General features: G+C 63.6%; 1 protein-coding gene across 2 annotated transcripts in view; it reads left to right on the top strand.

Annotated features, from left to right (window-relative positions):
* The window catches only part of PACS2 (phosphofurin acidic cluster sorting protein 2), a 64,259-nt gene that overhangs the window by 21,036 nt on the left and 19,404 nt on the right, over positions 1 to 23,819 (top strand). For both annotated transcript variants that reach the window (XM_012746465.3, XM_020285657.2), the window contains exons 2-7: positions 12,350 to 12,437; positions 15,060 to 15,149; positions 16,381 to 16,506; positions 21,887 to 22,049; positions 22,383 to 22,456; positions 23,121 to 23,201. In XM_012746465.3, coding sequence (XP_012601919.3) covers positions 12,350 to 12,437; positions 15,060 to 15,149; positions 16,381 to 16,506; positions 21,887 to 22,049; positions 22,383 to 22,456; positions 23,121 to 23,201 — 622 coding nt within the window. The remainder of the gene's footprint in view (positions 1 to 12,349; positions 12,438 to 15,059; positions 15,150 to 16,380; positions 16,507 to 21,886; positions 22,050 to 22,382; positions 22,457 to 23,120; positions 23,202 to 23,819) is intronic.

The following is a 23,819-nucleotide window of genomic DNA, read 5'->3' as shown; positions in this document are numbered from 1 at the left end:
AAAGAAATGGACACTGCCATACTGTTCCTCCAAATTACACTGCTACCAAGACAAAAAAATAAGTCCCAACGCCACGGAGCTGACCTCGTAGGGCACCTACCTGTGCCTGGCTGGCCTCTCGTGGCTCCCAGCCTCCTGTTCAGAGTGGGCGCCGTTTCCAAACCCCAGACCAGCCCCTCCGAGAGCCCGTCCCTGCCCCTGGGAGCCCTGGCTCGGCCTCGCAGAATTGGGAGGTGTCACTTACTTTGCAGCTCACAAAAACCAGGGACGAGGGGGTATGGCGCTTTCCTCCTCCCTGGCATCTCTGCAGGGCATACAGAGGGGTGCAGACTACCCCCATCTCCCCCGACCTCAGGCCCCCACCATGGTGTGGCCCCACGGCCCGGCCTCCCCTGCTCCCAGCTCATCCGGCTCCCTGGGCCTGCTCAGGGTTCTGGGTGCTCCAGGTCAGTGTGTGGCCCTTGGCAGGTTCTCAGAGGACCCTGGGGGGGAGGTCCCCGCCCTCCTTGCTGCCCTCCCGGCTCTCCCAGGTCCCAGGGCTTGGTGTCTGTCAGACCCGACCATGCCTGTGACCCTGTGCTCAGTAGTGCCCTGGGCCGTCAGGTGCCACTGACTGTCCTACGGTCAGTGCCAGAGCCACAAGGCCAGCTGAGGCCTGGCATTTGTTGAAGACCCTCAGAGTTCTCGTCCCTTGTGCCATCTCCCCTTGCCGTCCCTCTGACCCCAGCTCTCACAGCGGAATGGTCACTCCTGTCTTCAGGTGATCACAGCCCAGCCCTCAGGGGTCCAGGCATCTGGGCACCTCCGAGGCTATGCTGGCCGTGGCGGGCTGACTGCACAAGCTTCTGGGATGTGGCCGTCACCTGTGCCCCTCGGTGTTTACCGTGGTTCTGCAGCTAATTTAATGTTGCTGGAGACAGGAGGGGAGGAGCCCTGTCCTGTTGCAGCTCTCGCACAGCAAGACCAGCTGCTTGGACAGGACCGCCAGGGCCCCTGAAGCCCCGGGAGGACAGCGAGAGACAGTTCCTAGACATGCCGCGGCGTGCGCGGCGGAGGGGAGTCCCCAGGTGCAGAGTCACGGGAGGAAGAGGGACCCAGGGCCAGGCTGGAGCTGGGAAGGTGACCCAGGGTGGCTGGAGGGCAGAGAGCACGCCTGTCAGGTGGCAGGAGGCTTCAGGGTCACGGGAAACCCGGAGCACTAAGCTGGGGGGGGAGCCGCCCCATCCCCCAAGGGGGGTTAGAGAACCCCAGGGGTGGCCAGGAAGCCTCACACCCGGTGGAGAACAGGCAGCCGCGTCAAGGGGGTCGGAAGTGGAACAGAAGATCCCAGCTGGTGTTGCGTGGGCTGAGATTCTGAATGCTGAAGCCTCACATTTTACGTCCAGAATTACTCAGTCTCGGGAGCACCCAACTCAAGTTACATAAAGAACAGAGTGAGTCTTAAAAAAAAAAAAAAAAGGTAAAGAACAAATCATTCATTCATTCATTTGTTTTTTGAGACAGAGTCTCACTCTGTTGCCCTGGCTAGAGTGCTGTGGCATCAGCCGAGCTCACAGCAACCTCAAACTCCTGGGCTCAAGCGATCCTTCTGCCTAAGCCTTCCAGGTAGCGGGGACTACAGGCATGCGTCACCATGCCCGGCTAATTTTTTATATATATTTTTAGTTGGCCAATTAATTTCTTTGTATTTTTAGTAGACACGGGGTCTCACTCTTGCTCAGGCTGGTCCCGAACTCCTGACCTCGAGCGATCCGCCTGCCTCGGCCTCCCAGAGAGCTAGGATTACAGGCGTGAGCAAATCTCAGTGAAATAGAAAACAGTGATGAATATTAACTGAAGCCAAAAGCCGGCAGTTCGGGGAAGTTTGATGGAGTGGCCAGCCTTCCGCGGAAGAGGCCAAGAGCAGCAGAGAGCGCCTGAGCCCCAGGGGTAGAATGAAGCAGATGACGCTGAGGCCTGAAAAATATAAAAGAACACGGCATATCCACGACATCGTCAGTAAACATGAGAATTTGGATAATATTTTAGGAAAAATTTGAATCGGTAATAGACCTGGTGAAACAGGAAAAGCGGAGGAGACGGGTCACGTTAAATGGGTAGGTTTGGCGTCAAAGCCACTTCTCTTCCCCGGAGCAGCAGCCGGTTTTATCGTTCAGTTTTACCGGATGTTCAGGAAACAAACCGTGTCTCGCGTGATGTGTTCCGGGGATCGAGGAGAGGCTGATCCGTCCACTGAGGAGTTTGGCGCGGCCGCGCGTGGACACGGCGCCAGCTGTGCACACCGCCGGCGTACGCCGGCAGGCGCGGCCGTGCAGCTCAGGAGCGCGCAGGCGATTCACTTAACACTGAGTGTTTAGTTTCTCGGGCTGAAGGAAAAATCACATGATAGATGGAGAAAAACATTCCATAAAATCTGACGTTTTTAGGAACATAGAGATAACTAGAAACTCCCTTAACTTGTTATAGGACACCTACCAAAAATCTGCAGATCTGCACAGCCCAACACGGGAGCCTGCACTTGGCCCCAACTAAAACTTACGGTCCACTGGTGCCTTGCGCCAACTGCATTCCAAGTGCCGGCCGCCCGCCGCCGTTTCAGCGCAGCCGCCCGGCACTTCCGTCTGCAGACAGCTGCGCAGGACGGCGCTGCCACGGACACGCCATTCCCAGCAGTAAGACAGGAGAGGTGTTGCCTTTACAGGCCGATAGAAGCGGCCGGGCGTGGTGGCGCGCGCCTGTGGTCCCAGCTCCTCGGGAGGCTGTGGCGGGAGGACCGCTGGAGCCCAGGAGTTGGAGCTGTGGTGTGAGCTATGATGACGCCACAGCCCAAGATGATTCTAAACCTCATATTGAGATGGGATGAGATTGTAATTCCAGATTGAAATCAAATTGAAACGAAAGAGGTTTATAATGGCAAAACTGCCTTGAAAAAAGATGAACAACATTGGAAACCTCGCCTTAAAGATCTTAAAACTCATTACAAAGCTACAATGGTCAAGACAGTATGGGGCTCACATAAGGGTAGACACATCAGTCAGTGGAACAGAGCTCAGACTCCAGGGATAAATCTTTAAATGTATGGTCAGTTTATTTTTGACAAGGTTGTCAAAGTGGTTCAATGAGATAAGTATGGTCTTTTTAACAAATGTTGCTGAGATACCTGGATATGCAGACACAAAAGAATGAAGTAGACCCCTTATCTCACACCATAATTAAAATGAATATAGACATAAATGTAAGCTAAAACTGTAAAAATCTTAGAAGAAAACAAAAGTACCTTTTAGGACCAATGATTTCTTAGGTATGACACCATGTCTTAAGGGGTGTGTGTGTATATATATATGTATGTATGTATGTATGTATGTATGTATCTCAGCAAAGCATGAGAACCTGTCTTTTAAAAATAGGAAAAAAAGAGTATACAAGTTATTAGAACCAATAAGAGTCTTAGAAGGTGATTGATGCGAAATCAACACACAGAGTTGATGGTGTTGAAAGACCTGCAGCAACCAATTTGAATAAAATGCTACGCCTAAAAGCAACTGGTAGCTATCTGGACAAAGGATATTAAACTGAACAAAGGATATTAAAGACTTTCACAGGAGAAACATCTAATCATTTTTCCAAGAATGTTAAACACTTCAGTAAAGAAATAGACTCAACGTCACAAAGATGTCAGCTCTCCCTAAATGCATTTCAGTTTCGTGAAATTCTATGCAGGAATTTTTCATTAGACTTGGCAGGACGACTCTAAAATGGACACGAAGCAGATTAGCAACCCTAAAGGGAAATGGAGTGCGTCTGGGCTGAGGGAATCTTCATCTGTCCAGGCTGCTGGAACAACATTCCACGGACATCGACTTCCTGCTGGTACGGAGGCTGGAAGCCCGAGGCCCGAGTGCCACGGGGTTGGTGTCTGGTGAGGCCCGCCTCCCGGTTCGGTTCCTGGCAGCCCCTCTTCTCGCTGTGCCCTCCCGTGGCGGAAAGGCGCTCTGGGTGTCGTTTACAAGAGCACTAGTCCCATTTGTGACAGCTCTGACCTCGTGACCTCGTCGCTTCCAAAAGGCCCCGCCCCCCGGGACCTCGCATTGGGGGCTAGAATTTCAGCATGCGTTTTTTTGGGGGGGGGCGTGAACAGGGAAGTCCTTAACAGGGAGTGTTTTCCTTGGCAGATACACACTTATTTAAATCAGCCACACCAGTTGAGAGAGTGTGGACTTGCCAGACGTGCAGACAGACCTGGACGGAACAGAGAGGCTCAGGCACGGCCCCAGTGTGCTTCAGGGAGGCGCCACTCAGCAGTGCGGGGACGTGGAGCGGATGGTTGGGGACAGCCGGACGTCCGTAGAGGATGAAAAGTCAGGTCGCTGCCTCACACACACGCCAGACAGCTCCCGTGGGGAGTGACCTCAGAGAGGACGCGGCGCGGTGGGAGGGGCGTGAATCACAGACGTGTTTCGTTATACAGACAAATTTTAGGCCTTATTGGTATCACGTCCTGCAGCCAGGAGACATCAGCAGTGTGCACAGTGCCATGGCCAATATCCAGACCAAAGGTTCTTGGACGTCAGTAAGAAAACGTCAGCCCGGCAGAAAGCAGGCAGAGGCTGTGCAGCCGGCGGCTGGCCGGGCACCTCGGCCGGTGGCGTACCTGGGTCGCACAGCCTCCTGGCGCTGGCATTTCCTCCCCATGGAAGCACGTCAGGTGGATGAGGGCCTGGCCCAGTGAGCGACACACTGTGCCACACACGTGTGCGTGGAGTGAGCGTGTGCTGTGCCTCGTGGCCTGGGGCGTGACTGCCGCTTCTGTAGCGGAGCCGGAACCGGGGCTGAGGAGCTGGCGCTGTCTGCTGCCCTGTGTGACCGAGCAGGGTGCGAGGCCCAGGCCCGGCCAGGCGGCTGTGCTGTCCTCGGGGCTTGGCTTCCACTTCTGGTCCTGCCCCGGGAGCCAGGGAGCAGGGCGTGAGCGGGGGGCCTGCTGCCTGGGACGCGAGCAGATCCACCCGCCAGAGCCACCTGCCTGGGTGCTTGAGCAGCTGCCCCTGAGACGGGGCTGTGGGCAGGCGGGAGGCCTCACCCAGCTAACATGGGGGAGTTCGCTGCCAAGGGAGAGAGGGGAGGACGGAGTCTGGGGACAGCTGGTGGCCTCGGCCGCCGTAGAGACACCCGGCCTCTGGATGGTCGTTCTTTCCGAGGGAAAGCGGGGAGGGTGATGGGAAGGGACACAGCGGGTTTCTGTGGTCTGGCCCCTGTGTTTCTTTCAAAAAACCTTCAGTCTGTACGTAGAATGTCTGTTAATTCCTGCTGGCAGGACGTGTGTTTTCTGGTATCAGTCTTTGTGGCTTTTCCTGCGTGCCTCCAAGTGCTTCACTTCAAGAACAGAACGTTATTCTGAGGTCTGGCGTTAAAGCCGGTTCTTTTTTTTTTTTTTTGAGACAGTATCGCTTTGTTGCCCAGGCTACAGTGAGTGCCGTGGCGTCAGCCTAGCTCACAGCAACCTCAATCTCCTGGGCTCAAGCGATCCTCCTGCCTCAGCCTCCCGAGTAGCTGGGACTACAGGCATGTGCCACCATGCCGGCTAATTTTTTCTATATATATTAGTTGGCCAATTAATTTCTTTCTATTTATAGTAGAGACGGGGTCTCGCTCTTGCTCGGGCTGGTTTCGAACTGACCTGGAGCAATCCGCCGGCCTCGGCCTCCCACACTGCTAGGATGACAGGCGTGAGCCACCGCGCGTGTCCTAAAGCCGGTTCTTTTCCGTCACCTTTCTGAGCAGACAGGACAAAGGAGCAGAGAGCACCGGGCACTGAGCAGCCTGTCCTTGCTGTGAGTGCCGAGGCCTGCGACTTCAGGCAGCCCGCGGGGAGGACGGCCGGCCGCCGGTTCCGTGACGGCGCAGGCCCCGGCCCCGCGAGGACGATTCCCAGATAAACCAGTCATTCGGGGACTGGTTTCTCCGCGCGTGGGGCCAGCCCGCGCGGGTCGGGGCGTTGGCGCAGCTCGGCGCCTGCTCTCCGGCTGGCGGTGCCGTCCGCCTCGGGTTTCCCTTCATCCCGTGAGTGTCCGCCCTGCCGGCCGCGCCAGTCCGCGGCGAGCCCGGGTGCCGGGGAGGCGGTGGAGACGGAAGCAGAGATGTTCAGGGTTGGGAGGAAGGCCCGGCGCCGCGGCTCCTCGGGAGGACAGACGTCCGGCCTGGGTCGCTGGGCTGCGCAGACGCCAGGAAGGGTGAAGCGGGCGCGGGGCGCGGGGCGGAGGCGCGGGGTGCGGGGCGGAGGCGCGGGGTGCGGGGTGGAGGCGCGGGGGCACGGGGTGCGGGGCGGGGGCGCGGGGGCGCGGGGTGCGGGGCGGGGGCGCGGGGTGCGGGGTGGGGGGCGGAGGCGCGGGGCGGCGCGGGGCGGAGGCGCGGGGTGCGGGGCGGAGGCGCGGGCGCGGGGTGGGGGGCGGAGGCGCGGGGCGGCGCGGGGCGGAGGCGCGGGGTGCGGGGCGGAGGCGCGGGGTGCGGGGCGGAGGCGCGGGCGCGGGGTGCGGTGCGGAGGCGCGGGCGCGGGGTGCGGTGCGGAGGCGCGGGCGCGGGGTGGGGGGCGGAGGCGCGGGGTGCGGGGCGGAGGCGCGGGGTGCGGGGCGGAGGCGCGGGCGCGGGGTGCGGTGCGGAGGCGCGGGCGCGGGGTGCGGGGCGGAGGCGCGGGGTGCGGGGCGGAGGCGCGGGCGCAGGGTGGGGGGCGGAGGCGCGGGGTGCGGGGCGGAGGCGCGGGGTGCGGGGCGGAGGCGCGGGCGCGGGGTGCGGTGCGGAGGCGCGGGCGCGGGGTGCGGGGCGGAGGCGCGGGGTGCGGGGTGGAGGCGCGGGGGCACGGGGTGCGGGGCGGGGGCGCGGGGGCGCGGGGTGCGGGGCGGGGGCGCGGGGGCGCGGGGTGCGGGGTGGGGGGCGGAGGCGCGGGGCGGCGCGGGGCGGAGGCGCGGGGTGCGGGGCGGAGGCGCGGGCGCGGGGTGGGGGGCGGAGGCGCGGGGCGGCGCGGGGCGGAGGCGCGGGGTGCGGGGCGGAGGCGCGGGGTGCGGGGCGGAGGCGCGGGCGCGGGGTGCGGTGCGGAGGCGCGGGCGCGGGGTGCGGTGCGGAGGCGCGGGCGCGGGGTGGGGGGCGGAGGCGCGGGGTGCGGGGCGGAGGCGCGGGGTGCGGGGCGGAGGCGCGGGCGCGGGGTGCGGTGCGGAGGCGCGGGCGCGGGGTGCGGTGCGGAGGCGCGGGCGCAGGGTGGGGGGCGGAGGCGCGGGGTGCGGTGCGGAGGCGCGGGCGCAGGGTGGGGGGCGGAGGCGCGGGGTGCGGTGCGGAGGCGCGGGCGCAGGGTGGGGGGCGGAGGCGCGGGGTGCGGTGCGGAGGCGCGGGCGCAGGGTGGGGGGCGGAGGCGCGGGGTGCGGTGCGGAGGCGCGGGCGCGGGGTGGGGGGCGGAGGCGCGGGCGCGGGGTGCGGGGCGGAGGCGCGGGGTGCGGGGCGGAGGCACGGGGCGCCAGTGAGCCCGTCGGCGGCTGCTCCTCAGTGCGCTGGGCTAAGGGGAAACGCGGAGGTTCCCGCTGGTCTGCCTACAAGGTCAGAATGAGCGAGCCCTTCCGGGTCACCTGGCCCGAGGCAGCGTCAGGCGCGAGCCCCTAGCAGTCTCCCTTGACATTTCTCCTGTCTCCCGTCTGAGCTCTGGGCGTGAGCTGTTCTTATGTTCTGGTTGAATTGAGAGAGCACGGCAGGCCTGGGGCTGCTCACTGCAGTGCGGGCGTGCGACTTGTACGGGCCACCTCGCGCGAGGGTGGGGCGCTGCTGTCGCCCGCCCGCCGGGGTCCCGGGGCCCGCAGGCCCCGCCTGGCCAGGCCCGGGAGCGGGGAGCGGGCTCGCCGCGCGGCCGCTCGTGTGTCGTGTGAGACGCGCTCTGTTGTGTTTTTGATGCTGTTGGCTCCGACACTGGAAGGTGTTTGATTGACTGCGTCGCAGGCTCATGACGGATCGCCGCCTTTTGTAGGCTCTTTCTGTGAGTTTGTCCATGATTTTTCCTTGAGGGCCAAGTATGACGTGCATGACAGGTCCCGCCTGGCTGTCCCATCAACCAGCCTCGGGCAGTAAACCGGGGACGATTATTCCGTTCATCTGCTCAGTTTCTGTGTGCGAATGATTCTTTTGTTCTTTTAATATTATTGCACAGATAGGCTCAGCCTGAGCATGCCCTAGACTGCTGGGGAAATCCACATGGCCGTGGTGTGCGCAGTCACAGCAGAGCCAGCCTCAGGGAAGCAGGCATGGGGGGATTCACCCCTCGGCAGCGGGCCGGGCTCCTTCTGCACACAGCCAACGCCAGGCTCACCCCAGCCCTGGGTCCGGACGAAGGGCGAGGAACCTGGACTTCTAGAAACAAGGGTTGTGGGAGCTTCCAGGAGTGGGGAGCTGAGTGGGGAATTTGGGCAGGTCTCAAAGCCTGCCCACAAATAAGTATCGTGTGTGGTTTGTTTATATTTAGTTCATCCTCTATCCAAGCAGGTTCTGAGCAGAGCTGCTTGTTTGCAGTTGGTTGATAGTCTCTCAGGTCTGCCTCCCCTCCTTTTTTTTGAGATAGAGTCTCACTCTGTCGCCCAGGCTAGAGTCCTGTGGTGTCAGCCTAGCTCACAGCAACCTCAAACTCCTGGGCTCAAGCAATCCTTCTGCCTCAGCCTCCCGAGTAGCTGGTACTATAGGCACGTGTCACCATGCCCGGCTAATTTTTTCTATGTGTTTAGTTGGCCAATTAATTTCTTTCTATTTTTAGTAGAGATAGGGTCTCGCTCTTGCTCAGGCTGATCTCCAACTCCTGACCTTGAGCGATCCTCCTGCCTCGGCCTCCCAGAGTGCGAGGATTACAGGCGTGAGCCTCCACCGCGTCCAGCCTACCTTTTCATCTTAGCCTCCTGAGTAGCTGAGACTATGGGCATGCGCCACCATGCCTGACTAATTTTTCATTTTTTTTAGAGACTGTGTCTCACTCTGTTGCCCAGGCTGGTCTGAAACACCTGGCCTCAAGGGATCCTCTTGCTCAGCTTCCCAAAGCCCTGGGATTATAGGTGTGCACCATCACTCGAGGCCTATAGATGCTTTTTATTGGGTTGAGAAAGGTCCGTTTTCTTTCTAGGTTGCTGAGAGTTTTTATTACAAGTGGATATTGAATTTTTTTCAGAAACTTTTCTGAGTTGACTGAGGCGATCATATATTTTTTCTTACTGATCTTGTTGGTATGGCGAATCACATAGATTTTCAGGTGTTGAACCAGCCTTGCATTCCTGGAACAACCTCAGTTAGTCCTGGTATATTAATTACTATTTTTATATATTGGTAAATTCATTTTGCTAATATTTTGTTGATGATTTTTACATCTGTATCCATGAGGGATGTTGGTATTTAGTTTTCTTTCTTTGTACTGATTTTGTCTGGTGTTGGTTGTAAGGTGATACAGAACTTATGAAGTGACTTGGGAAATGTCCTTCCTCTTCTGTTTTGTGCAAGATATTATGTAGAATTGGTGCTATTTCTTTCTTTAATATCCTTGAATTTGCCTGGAGTGTTCTTTTTTAGAAGGTTTTTTAACTATCAGTTCATTTAACAGATATAGAAGTATTCTGGTTATCTGTTTTATCTTGGTAAATTTGGACAGTTTCTAGCATTCAAGGAATTGGTACACATTTTATTTAAGTTGTCCTATTTATGTGCATGGAGTTGTTCATAGTATTTCCTAATTGTACTTTTAAAATGTCTTTGAGGTTTGCAGCTCTTTCCTGTTATTCCTGAAAATGGTAGTTTTTGTCTTCTCTTTGGCTAGAGGTTTTAAGAATTTTTTGATCTTCCCAAAGAATTATTATAGTATTTGGTTTTATTTTATTTTCTGTATTGTTTTTCTTCTTTGTTTCTGCTTTCATCTTTATTGTTTTGTTCCTTATGCTTACTTTGGGTTTAATTTGCTCTTCTTTGTTCTAATTTCTGAAGGTGGAAGCATAGAGTATTTATTAATACTTGGGATCTTTCTTCTTTTCTCATGTAAATACTTAATGCTATAACTTCCCTTTTCAGCACATCTTTAGCTCTGTCTCACAGATTTGAAATGTTGTATTTTCATTTTCATCCTGTTGAGAATATTTCCAGTTTCCTTGAGACTTCCTCTGTGACCCATGGGTTATCAAGAACATGTTGTTTAGTTTCCCAAGTAGCTGGAAGTTTTCTAGCTATCTTTCTAATGCTGATTTCTAGTCTAACTCCGTTTTGGTCTGAGAGCATACTTTGTATGATATCAATTCTTTTCCATTTGTTAGGGATTATTTTATGACCTGGGACATGGCTTGTCCTGTTTTGTATTAAGTCTCTTTTAATCTCTCTCCTCCATCGTTTCCTCTCGTGACACATGTGCTCTGTAAGACGGAGCCCACCAGCATCCACGCGGCCCCGACGGCCGGGACAGGGGAGAGGTGTCCGAGCTGGGGGGTGCCCTCAGGGTAGGCCTGCTCCCCACTCCCTGCTCAGCTCTCCGGCACTGCCAGGGCACCTGCTGCCCAGTCCCAGGAGACTCTGACTGGGTTCCTGGCATTCTCCTGTTGTCGCAGGTGGGCGCGAGCGTGGCCGTGAGCTCTCGGGTGGCTCACACACACGGAGACCGAGGGGCAGTGGGGGTGGCCTGATGCCAGCACAGGACGGTGCCTTCCGGGGCTCCGACAGGTTTCCGGGTTAGGTTTTCATTCTGGCTGTTTAAGCTCCATGCCAGCTCATCTTAAAGACTGGACTCACAGACATCTCACTAGGAACTCTGAAAAAAATTCACACGTTTTCTGAGCTGGGCAGGTCCACTGCACAGTTTGGGAAAGCAGACCCCTGCCAGGCCGGTCTGTGCTTCCGTGGTCGTGCTCGTCTGTGACTCGGGTCCCCTGTGGGCGTCATGGGGCCGAACGTATCTGGAGCCGCTGGGTCTGTAGCTCTGCCTTGCCTCGTGCGGCCGCATACTGGCAGCAGCCCCGCTGGGCTCGGCCTCCGCCCTCCCCTGCGCCAGGCGACAGCGGTGGTTCCACCTCTGGCCTGCCTCGCCCACTGCCGGGCCAGGCACGCCCTGCCTGGGAGCCGCTGTGTCCAACCTGCGCCTTCTGAGCTCAGCGAGTGCAGACAGTGTCATCGTCGTCAGCTGAGTGGCCAGGATGGGAACGGGGTCTCCGTCTTCAGCCCACGCCAGGCAGGGGCCGCTTGAGCCCAGGACAGGCGTCAGGACTCTGTTGAAACCCAGCGCAGGAGGCCTCTGTTCTCTCTGTCGGTTGAGGGTGCACAGGGAGCCCGGTGACATCCTGGGGCCACCAGGTCCTGCATCCGCTGCCTGGGTGCTTCCAGCAGAGGGCGCTGGAGGGGCCCCAGGCCTGCCTTCCTGCCGTGTCCGCGCGCAGTTCCTAGGCACGTGGTGGCATCGTTCGAGGCTGGCCACGTGACAGCCAGGAGGTGGGCATCAGAAGTCCAGATTTCCCAAGCGAGACCTCATGCAGCCACTCGGATCTTGACGCCGTGCTGTCTGGTCAGTGTGGACAGTTGCGCCTTCCCCCTTGCTCTGTCCCTGTGGGACCAGAAAACGAGCTGGATTTCAAAGAGCTGCGCGGAGTTGTTTCTGGAGAGCGCGCTGATGCCATTGCACCCCACCCGGGAGCGGGCGGCTGCCTTGGGCATCTTCACTGGGGTGGTCCGGGGACCGGCGTCTGTGCAGGGCAGTGGTCACACACTGGGCTCTGCCGTCTGGGCAGGCAGGATGGCGCCGTGCAGAGCAGAAGGTCCAGCCTCCACCTGCTTTGTTCCCCGGGGTCGGGGCCCCTGGCACTGGGCATGTCCTCCAGACTGTCCCAGGTGGGGCAGTGGGCGTCTCCATGACTCCTGGCCCCAGCACAGAGCGGCGGCAGGTACATGAGCGGGAGGCGGGTTAGAGGAACGTGGCGGCCAGGGGGTGGGCGGCGGGGGCAGCGGGCAGGCTGTGCTCCCTCAGCTGGAGCTGGGCCGGTGGCCTCCTTGCTGTGTGGTCTTGACTCGGAGCTCTCAGATGGTCTGTCTCCAGACACGCGCTGAGCCACCGCACTGGAGGGGACACTCGCCCTCGGGCACCTCGGGAGGGGGTCCTGGCCCAGTAGCCTAGGGGTGGTGAGGAGGTGCCTGCCGTGTGCAGGGATGCGGAGGGGGGCTGCGGCCTGGCCGAGCCTGGGGAAGGGCTCTTGGGGGTGCCGCCTCCGGTCTGCAGGGGGGCCTCGCACTGGGAGGACGCAGGGCCAGGAGGGCCGGGTGCCGGGCACTCGCCCGGACGCCTTCCCGAGGCCTGAGCCGAGCCTCGCCCTTGCAGGTTGTGCAGCCTGACCCTGAAGAAGCTGGTGGTCTTCAAGGAGCTGGAGAAGGAGCTCATCTCGGTGGTGATCGCTGTCAAGATGCAGGTGAGGCTCTCCTGCCCACCAGGCTGCCCCAGGGCACCGTGCGGCCCAGCCCGTGCGCAGAGACGGGTCGGCCCGATGACAAACGCGAGCCCCACACTGCAACGGGGCGGCCAGCGCCGTCTCAGGGAGCCCAGGGTGTGGGAGCAACGGGGCTGGAAACTCCCAGGCAAGGTCCTGTCCCCCACGAGAGGCTGGCCCGGCGCTCAGCACTTGGAGGTCACTTGCAGGGCAGCCGGAGAGTGCCTGGGGTGGGCTGCCTGCGGCACTCGTGCCTGCTCCGCTGCACCCCTCCTGCCCGTCTTCCGTGGCTTAAGAGGCCCGGCGGGAGGGAGGAGCAGGAAGCTCCCAGAGGTGGGGGCCTGGACCAGAACCCCGACCCTGCTCCCCGGGCCTCTGCACTGACCCCAGCCGGCCCTCCGACCTCTCACAGCTTCCTGGGTCAGACCTGCCACAGGCTTCCGTTTGGTTTTGTGCAAGGCTTTGAACAAGTCCCTGTTTCAGAAGGGGTCACGCTGGACTCCTGCCCAAGCCCGGCCCTGGCGCCGCCCGCCTCTGGGCAGAGCAGCCACAGCCCTGGCGGCATGGTCTTCGCCCAGCGTCCCGTCCAGCGGGTGTCGCCCCAGCTGCGTGGGCTTCCGCTGGGCTCCAAGCCCACGCTGGGGAACAGGAGGGGCTCCCGCCCTGCTGCCCAGCAGTCCCGGTGTGGGGGTCGCAGCACCGGCCTCGGGCCGCCCTCCCCAGCCAGCGCCATGCTTGCAGGCAGCCTGCGCGCCACACTCGGCACGTCCGGCCTGCGTCCTCGGAGGGTAGGGACGCCCTTCTGCGTGGCCATCGGAGTGCAGCAAGGGCAGGTCTCGACCCCAGACTGTCAGCCCCATGGGGACAGTGTCCTGCTGATGGAGCTCGTGGCCCGTCCCCGCTGTGCAGCACGACACTTGGGGTAGCTCTGACGTGGCGTCTCCAGGGCCCGCTGGACTGAGGGGTGTGACGCAGGCCGCCGCCCGGCTCCCCCTGAGCTGAGGCTGGGGTGCGGGCGCGTGGGGGCCCAGCTGCACCCCCCCAGGCAGCTTCCCCCTCCCAGAAAACAACGTTTTTAAATAAGGGTCGTTGGCTGTCAGCGCTCGCACGGCCCGGGCCAGGCGAGGCTGGCGTGCGTGGCGCTTGCTGGGGGCCCCGGGCACCAGGACACCGGGAGCTGGCGGCAGGCGGAGGGGGCGGGTCTCCAGCCAGCCCGGCCCTCCGAGGCGCAGGGCTCCAGGCACCGGTCCGGCTGCAGCCACCTAGGCCATGTGGAGCCTCTGTGGGCGTGGCCACCAGGCCACAGGACTGTGTCTGCCTGGTGGCTGGGGCGGGGCGGGTCTCCCAGGTCTTCAGAGCGATGCGGAAAGGCTAGAAGGCGGGGCGGGCGGTCTCTGGCTGAATCTGGTGCTGCCGCCCCAACGCCGCTGACCCTGCTCCCTGGCCACGTCTGTCTCTGGGGACCCGCCCTAGGCCCTGTCCTGCCTGAGCACTCAGCCCTCGGGGTCCGTCCTGGGTGGCCCGCCAGCGCTGGGTCCGGGTTCGTCCTCTGAGCAGCAGGTGCTGAGGTGTCCTCGACGCAGGGGACTTGGGGACACATCGTGAGGGGCTGGGGAGGAGGGGGAGAGCCAGACCGTGGCGGGGCCCTGGGGAAGGAGGATTGAGGAGGACTGGCGGGGGCTGCAGCTCGGGGGTGGGGCCCAGAGCTGTGCAGCCGGTTGGCTAAGCGGAGCCCCCGTGTGCCACCCCGGCTGTCCCCGAGACTCTGCTGCTCACACCCAAACGTGGGCCTGTGCCTGGCCTCTGTCTGTCCTGGGCCCCACCCGGTCCCCCTCCACCTGCTTCTCCACAGCCCTCATCGCCCCACCCCTCCAGCCCCCGTAACCTCTGACCCGAACCTCTGACCCGCTCCTGGAACCCGGCATCCCGGGGGGGCGGCACGTCCTACCCTGTGACTTGGCGTGACGTCCTCAAGGCTCCTCCCTCCCGGGTCGGCTGCTTTAAAATAGTGCCGTGAGGAGCCGTGTGACCCGTGTGGCATGTGCCTTGGTGTGAGGTCTGGGTTGGGATCCCGTTTTGCCGCACACAAGCGACTCATCGTCCAGTCGCCTCGGCCACCTGCCGGTCAGCGTGTCCTGCCGGCCCGAGCCTCACTTGCCGCGCACCGGTCGCATGTGGACCTGTCTGCTCACTTTCTGGATCTGTTTCTAGACTTCTCGGCTCCCCGTCCCGTGACAGTGTCTCCCCGTTTTACGTGTCGCTCCTTTCTCCCACGTTCCGTTCTCGGCGAGGACCGGTCAGTCCTGGTCGTTCTCCTTTCTCACACGGCTGCGCGGCGTCCCATGCAGCTGCTCCTGCGGGCGGGCTCCGGCTTAGGGTCGTCCGGGGACCTCTGCGCCCTGCGCTGCGTCTCGGGTCGGCGCACTGTCGCCGCGGCGACCGGCTGGGTCTTCTCTCTCGGCCCCAGGGCAGTTGCGAGCGAGCGGCGGGTCTCAGGACTCGGACACTCCCAAGGCCCCCGCTGAGCGCCCAGGCGCTGACCGCCCGAGGGGTTTAAGCAGCGCAGTGACGGCGCCTTGGGCTGCTTTCTTTGTCCCCCCGCAGGGCTCCAAGCGGATACTGCGGTCCCACGAGATCGTGCTGCCCCCCAGCGGGCAAGTGGAGACAGACCTGGCCCTGACCTTCTCGCTGCAGGTGGGTCCTGGCACCTGGGCGGCAGGACCGTCCAGAGTTGTCCCCCGGGTGGGTGGCGGGCCCTCCCCCGCTGTCTGTGCTCCGTCCTCCCCCCGCCCGTCACACGGGAGCCTGCGTGTGGGGCTGACACCCACCGAGGCAGCTCCTGGGCTCCCCCTCTGATTCTTTCCTTTGGGGGTGTCAGGTTTACTGAAGTGTAGTTTACCAAACGTAGTTTATTTCCCTTTTTCAGTGTATGGGTCTGTGGGGGTTGAAAACTGTCCACGGGCTTGTGGCCACCACAGTCGGGTAGAGAATGGTTCCATTTCCCACAGTTTTTTATTTAATTTAATTAATTAATTTATTTTTGAGACAGAGTCTCACTCTGTTGCCCAGGCTAGAGTGAGTGCTGTGGTGTCAGCCTAGCTCACAGCAACCTCAAACTCCTGGACTCAAGCAATCCTCCTGCCTCAGCCTCCGAGTAGCTGGGACTACAGGCATGCGTCACCATGCCCGGCTGATTTTTTCTACATATTTTCAGTTGGCCAATTAATTTCTTTGTATTTTTAGTAGAGACAGGGTCTCGCTCTTGCTCAGGCTGGTCCTGAACTCCTGAGCTGAAACGATCCGCCCGCCTCGGCCTCCCAGAGTGCTAGGGTTACAGGCGTGAGCCATCGCGCCCGGCCAGTCCCACAGTTTTTTAGATCTGGTTTTGTGAGCTGTTAAGAGAAAGCCTGTGAACACGAGCTCCGTGCACGTAAGCTCTGCTGCGCTGCAGAAGCCGCTGCGGTGAGATGCAGGCGAGTGGCCGAGCGCACGGGCCCTCCGCCGGGCCTGGGTCGGGTGCCGCTCCAGGGGTGGGAGCCCTGGCCCACGCGGCGTGCTCGGCATCCTGGCCAGGCGAGCTGCAGGTCTGTGTCTGGGCGTCCACAGATGCCGCTGGCCCGTCCCAGCGTCTGGACGAAGAGTCCATTCCGCCGCTGTGGCTGTCAGCGCGAAGACCAGGCCGTGCGGCGCCCGGCACAGTGAGCGTGGCGACCCGCTCGTTCTCGCTGCCGTGGGCTGCAGGAAGGGCCCCGGTGACCCTGCCCTCGGGGCCTCGTGGGCACGTGGTCCTCACACACCTCCCGGGCCGGGCTGACCCTGCCCGTGCCGCAGGGATGCTGGGCTGCCAGAGGCCGGGGTGGGGGGCTGCCTGGGCCTCGGGGAGCGCACTCTCAGGCGCCCCTGCACCCCTGCACTTGCTCCGCAGTACCCTCACTTCCTGAAGAGAGAAGGCAACAAGCTTCAGATCATGCTGCAGCGCAGAAAGCGGTACAAGAACCGGACCATCCTGGGCTACAAGACGCTGGCCGCCGGCTCCGTCAGCATGGCCGAGGTGGGTGCCGCTGCCGCCGCACGGGCTGGTCCTCACGGGCACCAGGGCATGTGGGCGTGGGTGGTTTCCCTCCCGGGTTCAAATGTCCACTTTTCTCCTGATGAGCAGAGGTGCCTGGCGGCTGGTGCTGCGGTGAGGGCAGAGCGTGGCCCTGGGGGCCTCTCACCCACCCGCCACTTGGCTGGCGCACTCGTGGCTGCGTGTCCGTGGGCCCCGCTAGCGGCCTGTCCCGCCCTCAGGAGGGTGGATTCTAGAGCCCATTGCAGGAGGCGTCACTGAAGCGTCCCCCAGCTGGTCCCCTGCTTCCCGTGTCTGTGTCTCTTGTCCCACACCTGTGTCCCCTGGGCACGCACCCCGGCCCGGATCCGAGGAGCAGGACAGGCTGCCACTGGCCCCGGTGGGGAGGGGCTCGAGGGTGCAGAAGTGCCCTGGGGGGGGAACCAGAGCGAAGCCCCTCAGCAAGAAAGCAAGTGGCCAGGCCAGCTTGTCCTGGGGCCTGGCGGTCTGTGGGGCCTGCCGCACTCACGGGGTCACGTTTGGGCCTGGGTGGCTTCGGGGGTCGGCGGTGCTCGGGGTGCACGAGCTGTGCTGCTGCCCACCTGAGCAGAGGGAGGACGGCCCGGCAGCCTCCTGCTGGGAGCTGGAGCCGCAGACGCCCCCGCCCCCCTTACCCTGCTGGGACACCTGCTCCCAAGGCCCCCCCCCACGCAGGGCTTGAACGGTGGGGTGTCTGCAGCCCACCCCACACCCTGCTTGAGCCTGAGTCCTCCTATCTCCCCGGGAGGGCAGGTCAGTGCTGGGTCCCCCACCCCCTGCACCCCCTGCACCCCCACCCATCTGTTCAGGCGAGCACCGGCGCAGCCTTGGGCTCAGCCCTCCCACTGCCCAGGCGGCGCGAGAGGGGTGTGGATAGTGCAGGCCGCCTCCTGAGGCTTCTGTCCCTGTGGGACTGGGCCTCCGGCCAGCCCCAGTCCCCCGTGGGCCCCTGCCGCAGAGCACAGGGCGGAGCCGGCCTCTGGCGGACAAGCCTGTGGGCCCGGACTCTGCCTCCCAAAGGCCCGAGGCCGCCACCCACCCAGCCTCCGCCTCCAGGCTGGGTCTAGGGTGAGCGGGAGGCCCGGAGGTGGTCTCGGGGCCAGGGGCCGCCCGGGAGCCGCCGCTTGTCTGGTTGCGCAGAAGCCTGCGCTGCTTGCTGTCTCCCGGCAACACGGGCCGTGCCCACCCTGCGCCTGGTCTCCGCAGCGGGGCTCCTGCTGTTTCAGCCCCTTCTCAGCCGTCTTGCGTGGTGCCGGTGGGGTTCAGGGCACCCGCTGGCACAGGGGCTGGGGCCGTGGTGTGGTTAGTGGGCAGTGGTGCTCAGCGGGAGGGAAGGGTCTTGAGGGCTCAGCTTGCGTGGGCCAGTGGGCGTGGCGGGCCAGTGGGCGTGGCACAACCCCCCCTACCCCGTAGCCATGTCCTCCCTGCCAGCCCTCCAGACACAGGCAGGCAGGGCCTGGCGTGTGGGGAGAAGAGTCGTGCAGGCCCCACAAGGACACTCCGTGTCACCTCCTCTTGAGCAGCCTGGGCCCCACCACCCAGCTCTGCCTGCAGGGCTCGCCGACCCCGCCCACGCGCCCGCACTCCGGGCGCCAAGGCCTGGAGCTGAGTGGGTGCCCGGCTGGATGTGGGTGTGGGGGGCTTCGCTCTTCTCTGGTGCGGACCCCGGCTGAGCCCTCTGGGAAGGACCAGCACCCACCATCCTGGACGCCGGGCTACCCCGCCACTCGCAGCCTCTGTCTCACACCTCCCCGGAGGGCCCTCAGCGACGGGACCCACCCTGCGTCTAGGGAGGGGAGCGCGTGGGGTGGGTGTGGGTGGACCAGGCTGCAGGGGCGCGGCGGGCACCTCTGGGTGACCTGGAAGCGTGGCGGTGGCTGGGGAAGTGTCTTCGTGGCGCCGCACTGCCCCTCTTGTCCTCCCCCCGAGCCGCACACACCACTCGGGCCAGGTCCAGACCTGGAGGCCCAGGTGTCGAGGGACGGGCAGCTCTGGTGGGGCTGGGAAGACGGCGGGGCGAGGCCAGCCCGAGAGCCGTCGCCCGAGCCTGTCTGCGCACTGCCGTTCCCGTGAGGGCCCGTGCGGCCGCGCCGCTCTAGAGGGATTTCAGCGGAGGACAGACGGTGCACGACAGTAGTCCCGCGAGATCATAGGCGAGCCGTGGAAATCCCTGGCGCTAAGTGACGCCGTAGCTGTGCTGACCGCGCGCCCTGACCGCTTCACTTCTCTGTCAGCACGGTGTCCCCGAGTGTGCCACGCTGGCTCGTAAGTCCACAGCAGTGGAGGCGGTGCCCGTCACCTTGCCGGAGTCCTCGCCACTCGCCCCCCGGCACGGCCCACCCTGGCGCGGCCCCCGTCCCGCAGGCTCCGTCCGTGCTCAGTGCGGCTTCGTCTTTTACGCGATCTTTTTACCGCGTGGAGCGTTTGGATGCACAGACGCTTGCCGTAGTGCTGGGGTCGCCTGTGGCACTCGGCACGTAGCGTGCTGCACTGCGCTGAGCGCAGCGGGCGCGGCACACGCGGGCAGCCCGGGAGACACGCGGGCTCCGTTCCGCCGCACCCAGCAAGACGAATGTCGCAGTCAAGCGAGTCGCACGAGCTTTTCGTTTCCAGTGCACGTGAGATTGCGCCTGCACTGCGCTGTCATCCGCTCAGTGTGCAATGCCAGTGTGCCTTAACTAGACACTATTGCTAAAAATGCTGAGATCACCTGGGCCGTCCACGAGCCACGATCCTGTTGCTGGGGAAGGTGCCATCTCGGTGCTGGCGCTGCCGGCTGCTCGGGTGGCCCTGCAGTTTCTTAGACGAGACAGCAAGGAAGTTTGTGCGGTGATTGCCTCTTCCCTTGTGAAGGGCTTCTCTGTGGCGGGCGGTGCTGTTTGGAGGCATTTTACCCACAGCAGAGCATCCTCAGTCATAGGCGTGTGCCACTGTGCCTGGCCTGTTTTTGCCAAATTTTGATTGTTCTATTTATTTGATTATTCTATTCTATTTAAATTATTCTATGTATTTACTGGTCACTCTATTTATTCTAATTAAGTTTGTCATTCTGGCACTAAAGGTCATTTCAAAGTGAAAGGAGGAGGCCGTCGGGAGTCAGGCCTGGTGGGAGCGGGGCCTTCGAGGTCGGTCGGGTCCAGCCCTTTGCTGTGGGTCCTGCAGCGTCCTGGGAGTGCCGGGAGGCCGGCCTGGGAGGGCGGTTCTGGGGTCAGCGGGCAGGAGTGGGGATGGCCGCTGTCCAGGACAGGAACCAGCTGGCCAGTGTCACCCAGGAAAACAGCCTCCGCGGCAGCCGGACCCCCCTGGGAAGCCGCAGCACGGGGCAGGAGGGAGGGACGTGGCAGCATGGGGGAGCGGGCCACAGGCCCTGGGGGGGCACGGATAACGTGCAGACGGGGGTCGGATGAGCAGCTGTCTAGTGGCCACGGTGAGCCGAGGCCACATCAGAGTCGAGCACAGGCCACGTACCCCACCCAAGTGGGGCCTGCGCCACCCAGGCTTCCTCCGAGCCCCACCTGGGCCGTGGGGGGCTCCGCCTCAGCGGTGACCCCTGGTTTCGAGTGAGCTCCAGACTGCCCCACCTCGTGACCCCGGGCCCGCCCGCGGCGCCCAGCAGAACAGGCACAGCCTAGCCGCCACGGCAGTCAGAGCAGAAAACCTTGATGAGGGGCCCAGCTTCTCTCCCGCTCCCACCCGAGGGACAGGAAGAGCAGGTTTCTCCCGGGGAGAAGGCCCCAGCCCCATGCGGGTCCTCTGGAGCCGGGCATGGGCTCCCGCCTGGGCTTTCAGAGCTCGGCCACCGGCCCCCATGCGGCCCCTGCCAGGCCCCTCCTGCCCGTGCCAGGTGGCCACACCGCTGAGCTGTGCTCGCGGGGGTGCAGGTGCGTCCCCGCACCCACACGCACACGCACACCCAGGCGTCGGAAGGTTGCGTGCTGGCATGCAGCTGCCCGCCGACCTTCCCGGTGTGGTTTCCGAAGTGAAGGTGCGAGTGGACATACTTTTGCTTAAACGTTTTATCTTCTTATTCGACTGACTGGCTAAAAAATTGGCCCCCAAATGTTTAAAAAAGTCTGGTCCATAGACCCCAGTATCTGGGTCTGAGCGCGTGACCCCCAGGGGCAGCTGTGGGGCGCGGAGGCCCCAGATCTGCGGGCACGTTTGGATGCTGCCGTGCTGCGCACCTGTGCATCTGTGCGGCTGCGTGGGGCGCAGGAAGCATCGCCCAGTGGTGGCGGGTGGGCGCCAGGTCCCGGCGTTGCTCCCTGCCAGAACCTCTCACGAGAGAGGGCTGGGCCGGTCCTGTGAGCCAGGCCTGGAGGTGTCCCCTGCCGTGTGGCCGCACAGACCCAGGTCCCGGACACCGTGCCTGGCGGTATCCCCTGCCGCGTGGCCGCACAGACCCAGGTCCCGGACACCGGGCCTGGCGGTGTCCCCTGCCGCGTGGCCGCACAGACCCAGGTCCCGGACACCGGGCCTGGCGGTGTCCCCTGCCTCGTGGCCGCACAGACCCAGGTCCCGGACACCGGGCCTGGAGGTGTCCCCTGCCGCGTGGCCGCACAGACCCAGGTCCCGGACACCGGGCCTGGAGGTGTCCCCTGCCGCGTGGCCGCACAGACCCAGGTCCCGGACACCGGGCCTGGCGGTGTCCCCTGCCGCGTGGCCGCACAGACCCAGGTCCCGGACACCGGGCCTGGAGGTGTCCCCTGCCGCGTGGCCGCACAGACCCAGGTCCCGGACACCGGGCCTGGCGGTGTCCCCTGCCGCGTGGCCGCACAGACCCAGGTCCCGGACACCGGGCCTGGAGGTGTCCCCTGCCGCGTGGCCGCACAGACCCAGGTCCCGGACACCGGGCCTGGCGGTGTCCCCTGCCGCGTGGCCGCACAGACCCAGGTCCCGGACACCGGGCCTGGAGGTGTCCCCTGCCGCGTGGCTGCACAGACCCAGGTCCCGGACACCGGGCCTGGAGGTGTCCCCTGCCGTGTGGCCGCACAGACCCAGGTCCCGGACACCGGGCCTGCGGGTCAGGGCCACTTCACATACTGCGGCTGGCAGAGGCGCAGCCTGAGCAGGCCGGGACCTGCCTGGGCGGCTCTGCAGGGACAGCGGGAGTGCCCGAGGCCAGGAGCCGTCTGGGGGGACACACCTCCGTGCCCACGTTAGTCTGCCGTGGCCCCGCCTGGCCCTGACCTCCCCAGCACAGCCCCGGCCCCTTCTCGTGGGGTCCTGAGGGGCCCAGCCCTCTTACCCACCCCCAGCAGGCCCAGCCCCCAGCCAGGCGTGGGGCTGCGGGTGGTGGGCGCCGCCCCTCCCGTGGCCCCGCTGGACGCTGCCCTGCCCACAGGTGATGCAGCACCCGGCGGAGGGCGGCCAGGTGCTCAGCCTCTGCAGCAGCATCAAGGAGGCCCCCGTCAAGGTGGCGGAGATCTGGATCGTGTCCCTGTCCAGCCAGCCCATCGACCACGAGGACAGCGCCATGCAGGCCGGCCCCAAGGCCAAGTCCGCCGGTGAGTCCCGGCAGGGGGCGGTGCTCCGGCCACCAGCTGTTGCCACCGTCACAGTTGGGGCCCGTGTCCCCACCCCCGCCCCAGGGTAGGTGGGGGACCCAGCTAGCGCAAGTCCAGCTGAAACACGGCAGGGGGGTGTGGGGGTCCTCACAGCGCCCCCCACGAGCCCCACGCCACGAGGGCTGCTGCCATCGGGCTCTCGGGCCGCGGGGCCACGGCGCCTGCACCCGTGCATCCGGCCGGGGCTCTGCAGGACCAAGTCCCCGCAGCCCCTCGCATCGGGGTCTGTGGCCCGGTGGCGGAATCTCAAGGTGCCTGTGTGCTCCCCCACAGACAACTACTCCGAGGAGGAATACGAGAGCTTCTCCTCCGAGCAGGAGGCCAGCGACGACGCCGTGCAGGGGCAGGTGAGCGGCGGGCCACGCAGGGGCGCCGACCTTGGGGAGGGGGGGCCTTGGCCATCCCGGAGCTGGTGTGTGGGCAGCACTCTGGGGGGGGCCTTGACCATCCCGGAGCTGGTGTGCAGGCAGCACTCTGGGGGGGGGCCCTTGACCATCCCGGAGCTGGTGTGCAGGCAGCACTCTGGGGGGGGGCTTGACCATCCCGGAGCTGGTGTGCAGGCAGCACTCTGGGGGGGGCTTGACCATCCCGGAGCTGGTGTGAGGGCAGCACTCACGGGGGGGGGGAGCCTTGACCATCCCGGAGCTGGTGTGCAGGCAGCACTCTGGGGGGGGGCCCTTGACCATCCCGGAGCTGGTGTGCAGGCAGCACTCTGGGGGGGGGGCTTGACCATCCCGGAGCTGGTGTGAGGGCAGCACTCACGGGGGGGGGGGAGCCTTGACCATCCTGGAGCTGGTGTGAGGGCAGCACTCACGGGGGGGGGCCTTGACCATCCTGGAGCTGGTGTGCGGGCAGCACTCACGGGGGGGGGGCCTTGACCATCCTGGAGCTGGTGTGCGGGCAGCACTCACGGGGGGGGGGGCCTTGACCATCCCGGAGCTGGTGTGCGGGCAGCACTCACGGGGGAGGGTCCCGGGGGCCGGGGTCCAGGCACCGTGCTTTTCCCCGCAGGACCTGGACGAGGACGACTTCGACGTGGGCAAGCCGAAGAAGCAGCGGCGGCCGATAGTGCGGACGACGTCCATGACCAGGGTGGGTGGGGACTGGATTCCCCACCTGGGGGCGGTGGCCGGTCGCCACGGTGGAGTCCTGGGGAGGGCGAGGGGCTGGAGGAGGCGCAGCGCACACGGGCCCCGCGGCCTGCTCAGGCGTTTCCTGGGCTCGGTGGCCACCCTCCGCCCCAGCCACCTTGGTGAAGGCGTGGAGACCCCGCGCTGCAGCCTTAGCCTCAGCAGCGGGCGCGGGGCGCCTGGTTCTTGTCAGTCCAGGTGGGCGCCAGCCAGGTGAGGCCTCCCGGCCAAGCCCGGCTGCTGCCCTGCCAGGCGCTGCCGTCTGCAAGGTGCAGAGGGCGTGACCCAGGCTGGGGCAGTCACCACCACCCAGGCCACTCCAGGAGCAGAGCCAGGGGGAGGCTGCTCTCTCTTTGGTCCGGCACCAGACGCACCTGCGTGCAGCCAGTTCTCTTGGTTTTGTTTTGCGTCTGGCCTGCCCTGCACTGTGGCCCCAGGAGCTTGGGGAAGAGCTGCCGGGTTTTTCCTCCTGGAGGGAAGCTTGGGCCTCAGTCCCAGGGCCCGAGAGCCCCGCTGCTGGGAAGGGAGCGGTGTGGTCTGCCTTGCAGGGTTGCGCCCTGAGGGTGGCGGCGAGGGGGGG

Source organism: Microcebus murinus, chromosome 6 (assembly GCF_040939455.1).
Source record: "Microcebus murinus isolate Inina chromosome 6, M.murinus_Inina_mat1.0, whole genome shotgun sequence".
Taxonomy (NCBI): Eukaryota; Metazoa; Chordata; class Mammalia; order Primates; family Cheirogaleidae; genus Microcebus; species Microcebus murinus.
Note: the sequence above shows the minus strand (reverse complement) of the source record. Positions and strands in the feature narration are given on the sequence as shown.